Genomic DNA, 7,115 nt, shown 5'->3' on the forward strand with positions numbered 1-7,115 from the left:
TTTAAAAAAAAAAAAAAAAAAAAAAAAAAAAAAAAAAAAGAAGAAGAAGAAGAAGAAAATTGTTGGTTAATTTGACGGTAAGGAAGAATGTGGGAAGTGGGCATAAATTTTAGGCCCAAATCGTTATGGGTTGGAAAATATAAGAAAATGGAATGAACGGTTGGGTTAGAAAGTTGGCTTTTGTACTTACAATTAATCTTATACCCCTCAAATTGTTAAAATTTTAAAATTGTTCTTAAAATTTTCATCTACTGAATAGTAAAAAAAAATTACTTTAAAATTTCACTCCCTCAACCAAATTTCAAGTACTTAAAATTTTTCCATTAAAATCCGGTACACAACTATTCACTACTAGAAATTCGTATTTCAAATTTCCGGTAATACAATTATGTTACCGGAAATTTCGCCAACAAATAAATTTTCGGTAAAGTATTTATAATACCGGAAATTTGTGCAATGACATTTCGGGTAGTTACATTTTCTTTACCGGAAATTTTAAATTATTGAAATATCCGGTAGTTATATTTATCTTACCGGAAATTTCAATTTTTTGAAATATCCGGTAGTTATTTTATTATTAAAATACTATTAATAAAATAAAATATATTAAAAAAATACATCAAAACGGTTGACTAAATGTGTCAAAATAAATAACATGTCCCTGATATTTTGCTGATAAAATAACAACATATTTTCTTAAAAACTCTCTCCTATCTTTAATGCAAATATTTTATAATTATGCTTCAATTGAGGTATTTGTATGATGCTTTTTCTTTTTAAAATGTTGTATCATGTATAGTATTGGTATTGTATCCTATAATGTTTGTAGAGATATTTGATTTGATGAAATATATGCGTAAAAGAGTTTGATGCATGTAGCAATTAATTTAGCTTATCTCATCTAATTGTTATGGTATAATGTTGAATGGGTTAATTTGGCAGAGATAATGTTGATGAGTGTGGAGGACCACATAAGGAGCATCCAAAGAAAGAGCACATATGCGGGCGCCCACTTGGGCTTTGCTTCAACGTAGCATCAGGTGAACTTTATGTTGCTGATGCATACATGGGCCTAGTTGCAATTAAGCCCAATGGGGGCACCGCTAGAAAAGTCATATCCCATGAAGTAGAAGGGGAACCCTTGCCTTTTACAAATAGTTTGGATATTGATCAACTAACTGGAACAGTGTACTTTACCAGTAGCAGTTCTAAATACCAGAGAAGGTAATACAACACTCACTCTTTAATCATACCATGAAAATTAATTCAAACAATTATTTACAAATTTTAATAATGTCATACTCAAGTTAAATGCAGGAATTATGTGTCTGTGATTGTAAGCGGTGAAAAATCAGGGAGGTTAATAAAATACGAACCAGAAAGTGGACAAATTAGTGTTCTTCTAAAGAATCTCACATTTGCAAATGGGGTAGCACTTAGCAAAGATGGTGAATATATTCTAATAGTAGAGACAACAAACTGCAGGGTATTGAGGTATTGGTTAGAAACATCAAAAGCAGGAACATTGGAAGTCTTTGCTAATCTACCAGGTTTCCCAGACAACATAAAACGGAGTCCAAGAGGGGGATTTTGGGTTGGAATTTATTCAAGAAGACAAAAATTTATCCAATGGATTTTATCATATCCTTGGATAGGAAAAGGGTTGGTTATGCTTCCTTTGGACATAACAAACATTTATTCATATTTGGCTAAGCTGAAAGGAAGTTATGGATTGGCAATAAGGCTAAGTGAGGAGGGTGATGTGTTGGAAATTTTTGAACATAAAAGTGGAAATAGAAGTTCTATTAGTGAAGTGGAGGAAAGAGATGGTGTATTATGGGTTGGATCAGTTGATGCACCTTTTGCTGCTAAGTATAAAACTCTTGTGTCACAAGGATAAACTAAGAAATATTTTCCAATAAGTCACTATAATTTAGTTTATGAAATTTCTAGTGCGTGACCGTGTCATATACAGAAAATATTGCTAATAAAATTTACTCAAATTTTAATTTTAATAATATGACATATAAAAATTATAGAAATGAAATACTACACAAAAATTAAGTTTGACAACAAAAAAATATAGTTAGAAAATAATTTAACGGATATCTTAAGATGATCCGTGTTATGTAAGAAAAAATAATTTAATATAATTATTTGTTATCTTTTTAAAAAAGGAGACTTATATCCTTCTAAAAAATTTAAAATATTATAAACAAATAAATTAGTGGTTTTTTACTCAAAAGAAATAATGGTTGAAGCAAATAGAAAATTTTATTTTTTAGAACAATATAACAAATAATAATTGAAAGAGAAAGTGAAATTACATGCATTAAAAAATCACAATACATATTAATATTGATATGCAGGTCACTAGTCTAAAAAATTGTAGACACGTTAAAATAAGATTATATGGTAAGTTGGAATTGATCGGTAATTAATTAGAAACTTGTGAATTCTGGATGGAAGAATTATGATTTATTCTTAAATATGGAGAAATAATCAGGATTAGATGATAAAATTTAACTCCTTCAAAGTTAGAAGTTCTTTAAACGAGATAATTAATTATTAATATTAAAACTATTTATGATTAATTATTTATGTATATATAATATTAATTATTTATTTGAATTAATTATTAATATTACTTAATTTATTTTATAAAGTAAACTGTTTACTTTAAATAAATTCGATAATGCCAACGGAGACTTTTCTGTTTTTTAATAATTAGATATATAAAAATAATGATTCAAATTTTGACTCAATAGTCACAATTACATAAGCATGTTAAAAAATGTTTAATTTCGTAACATTTAGAAATTATAGGTCACCAAGTGTCTAGAATTATAGGTGTCAGTTGTGTGGAAGTATTACAATTAGTTAACATTTGATTGTAGATTAGTTATTTCTAGCCTAGTCAGCAAGCTTGTTGTGGTGATAAACCACTATCATTTTTTATTCGATATAAATCGTAATTTCCTATGTCCCTCATATCGATAACTCATTCAGTAAAGTTTTCTTTTCTTGTTATACTTTTAATATTCAAATATGGTATCATCGATCGGTTTGCAATTTTTCCTTTAATATAGACTGGTTAAGGTTAGCCTAACACATATCAAGACAAAATCTAAAATGATTTTTTTTCTTCTTATAGTTAATAATAATATTTTAATAAAATTATTATATTTTTATTTAATATTTATTTTTAAAATTTTGACAAAATGTAAAATTATTTATTAAATTGTTAAAATTGTTAAAATTATTTAAATTTTTATTAATATTAAAAAATATATTTCTATATTGATTTATTTGAGATAAGTGAAACTGTTGATAAAAGAATTGGTGCTACCTTGTTTTTCACTTGATTTTCAAATACTCGGGGTTTTGCTTCAACTCTAAAACTTTTTTTTCAGCCTTTTTGTTGTTATTTCCCTAAGCCCAAATTGCAAAATAAAGGAGCAGTGGCACCCATACGTTCCCTTGAAGCAAGTGAGACAAATATGAAGTGGTTGTGCCATTTTATGAGGTAAACAGTTTTTTTGTAGTCACAAAAAAAAAACATAGTACATATTATGTAAAAAAATTAAAAACATTGAGGCTCTTTGAAAAGACTTTATTGGTTTCCCTCTTAATCATAAACAAAAATGTGGAGTCAATTTTTTTTTTTATTATTATTTTGGAGTATTTAATCCGTTGTTATTTATGCATTCTCTCGCCTACTATTTTTAATATTGTTTAAATAAATTTAACTTCGAAGACATGAACAATTTTGAAGGAAACATTTTCTCATGTTTGTTGTATTCGTGTTTATGATTTTTTACTACACAATTTTATAGTCTTAGGAAGAATCATCGACTTTTAGTCAGGAATTACTTCACTGGGATTAGAAAAAAACTCGAGCTATATCGCATGTTTCTCAATTTTCAAAGAATAAGATAAGTTAAAAATAAATTGGGCCCAATACACACCGATGAGTTAGTAAGTTTTGGGTGTTAATCCTGGAAAAATGATCTCATCCATATAATCTTGACCCAAAACTAAATTCTTATCCATCTAATAGAAATAATTTGTATTTATCTAATCGTTATTATTATTTATTTGTGGTGTGTGGATCGTTACACCATTTTTCTCCTTCCGTATTTTAAATGGGCCCAAGCTTTCACTTTGATTTTCCACCATAGTTTCTGTTGGTACCACGAGAAGTAGACATTTCACCTTACATTTTTTATTTTAAAGTCAACAGAAAATTCAAACCAAGCAAATCTTTGGGATTTTAGAATTAAATTGAAGCAGAAATATGTGAGTTTCTGAAAAGTAAAGCAACGACAATTTTTTTAAAAAAAATTGAGGATAGAAGAAATTTTATTAATCAAATTGATACGAATTAATTTATGATTGTTTCTTGAAGAAGATTAAATTTAGTATCATGGTATTATAAAGTTAAACTCTTACTGGCTAATATATCAATGGGTTATACTATGCAACTTTGTTTTGCTTTTGGTGTTTTTCTTATGGCTTTTTTATTTTGGTGTTGATAATTGAATAATAAATATCTCTTGCGTTGCAGAATTTTTATAAATTCAGTAACAATTTCAAAAAGTAAAAATTGAAAGAGGAAAAAAGTTTTTATTTTAAAAAAGTTTGATTTATAGTTTTTTTTTTTTACGCTGTTAATCAATTATAATCATCGCAACATATTTGACTTTAATCATAATTTCTTTTAAAATCATACACATAAATAATTATAATTTATCGATAATGTATAGTGTTTTACATTGATATTGCATAAGTAATGTCGTTTTTAAAAGAACAAACATAATAATAAAGTAGAGTTTAAATTTAAAAAAAAAAATACAATAAAAATTAAATTACACCCATGTTAGAATATTGTATATAATTTAATAGATGAATCATATAATTGATAAGGAACATATGTTAAGGTATCAGCTTTGTGATAAAATTTTGATATTATAATAATAAAAATGATTGATAAGGAGTAAGTGATATGTGACAAATGCAATGTTTATGTTTTTTTTTAAGTAGTATGTAGGTTATATGATTATAAGATAAAATATGTGTGCGTTTTTTTTTTTTTCATATAGATAATATTTTGTGTTTATACTGTATCAAAACATATGACATGAAAAAATCATAGTATTTTGTATTTATATGTATCAAAAGTACTTTAGTATTTTTGTAATGTCACACATTCTAGAGTTTTTTTTATTATGTAAAATAGATTATCTTATTCTATTTCGAGCCTTATTTCAAAGAGTGTTTTTATTTTGATAAATCTCTTACTCTTGGTATTAATGATAAACGAGTGTAATTTGTCAATATGAGTGCAAGTTAACTTGAACATTATAACCTTTTGAGTGTAATTTGTCAATATGAGTGCAAATTGAGTGTTTTTATGTTGTTCAATTCGTACTATACGTCTATACATAATAATTTTACATAAATAATATATAAGTACAATATAACTTTTTATATATATATATATTTATTATGAATTTATGATATCTCACCCAGCCTCCCTTATCCTTAATTTACTTTTTTGTTGAAAATCGGAAATAAAGTGACAAAGAATATAATCATATAGTATACGGCAAAGGAAGCCCACATGTTTGTCTGTGAAAATTTGAAATTGATAATGCAAATAGAGTGGCAGTTACATTGTGGTCTCAGACTTTAGATTAGTTGGGCCCTCTTATACCTTTGAGATGTCTAGAGTTACCTCAATAGGCCCACCATTCAATATTGTGTGTGGACCATAATCAGAATATAATAGCCACACGATTTCAGGATTCCATGTCAGCAAATTTGACACTCAACGAAACAAAGTGAGTGATTCACTTTCCATAATAATTAGTATCAATCATTAGAATCATAATAAATCATAAATTTATTAAAATAATAAAAAATAAAAAATTAACTTTACGATTTATTTTTTTAAAAAAATCTAAGTTCATCAACATTATATATGTAATTTAGATTTGATTATTCTAAAATTTAAAATAAATAATTCAAAAATTAAAATTATTTATGAAATGCATGAATAGTTAATAGAAGAACCAAACACAAAATATTTCTTGTTAAAATATTTAGCATTTCTTGTTTTTATACCTTTCTTATTTTTTGAAATACAAAATAATTTAATTTTTTAAATAACCGCAACATATTTTAATTAAGTAGTCAATTATTGTATTTTTTTTACACACGTGAGTCGTTTTATTTATTGTTATTAAATATTTTTTATTTTTTTAGGCCTAACATATATGAAAAAGTTATTTTTATAAATTAAATGTGATCAATAGTATTTTTAATATATATTATTTGATTATTTTTGTTTATAATTCATTAAGGGAATTGAATCAACTTTTAATGAACTATAACAACAATATTATCTTCTGTTACATATTTTTTCAATCAAATAATGTAAATTATGAAAAAACTTGTAATAATTTAAAAAGTTTAGTTATTTATATGAGTAAAAAATAATGACATTGTAACCAAAATAGATTAAGTATAAGATAAAAATAAAATAAAAAAATACACCAAAATTTAATATCATATAGGTTAAATAGTATTTGTAGTCTCTTACCTTAATTTTAGGAAACGTTTTAGTCCTTTATCTTTTTTTTTTTCTTTCCGATTTAGTTATTTATTTTAATTTTAAGTGATAATTTAATCTTTTATATTTTAAAATATCAGTAATATTATCATTTTTTTTAATAAAAATTCATAAAATTCATCAAAATCTTCAAATAAAACCCATAAAATTAATAATCATCTTCAATATAATACAATTTTCATCAAATAAATAATGAAAATATGAGTTTATTTAAAAGTTAAAGTTATGAATTTGATGAAATTTACATTATTTTTTAAGATGATAAGTAATTTTATGGTTTTCCTTTGAAATTTTTGATGAATTTTTAAATTTTTGTAAACAAAAATGATAACATTGTTGACATTTTAAAATATAAAATATCAAATTATCACTTAAAATAAAAATAAATGAACTAATTAAAAAAAGGCTAAATTACATATGTGGTCCTTTAACTTAGTTTCAGGTAACGTTTTAGTCCTTTATCTTTTTTTTTTCCCGACTT

General features: G+C 25.0%; 1 protein-coding gene across 1 annotated transcript; it reads left to right on the forward strand.

The window, feature by feature from the left end:
• Window positions 1-673: 673 nt before the first annotated feature.
• Window positions 674-1,946, forward strand: LOC101504370 (protein STRICTOSIDINE SYNTHASE-LIKE 2-like). Its single transcript, XM_004517192.4, has 2 exons — window positions 674-1,224; window positions 1,318-1,946. The coding sequence occupies exons 1-2, from the start codon at window positions 1,067-1,069 to the stop codon at window positions 1,898-1,900; spliced, it is 741 nt and encodes a 246-aa protein (XP_004517249.2). The 5' UTR covers window positions 674-1,066; the 3' UTR covers window positions 1,901-1,946.
• The last annotated feature ends 5,169 nt before the right edge of the window (window positions 1,947-7,115 follow it).

The sequence above is a fragment of the Cicer arietinum genome, unplaced genomic scaffold (genome assembly GCF_000331145.2).
Source record: "Cicer arietinum cultivar CDC Frontier isolate Library 1 unplaced genomic scaffold, Cicar.CDCFrontier_v2.0 Ca_scaffold_5719_v2.0, whole genome shotgun sequence".
NCBI lineage: Eukaryota > Viridiplantae > Streptophyta > Magnoliopsida > Fabales > Fabaceae > Cicer > Cicer arietinum.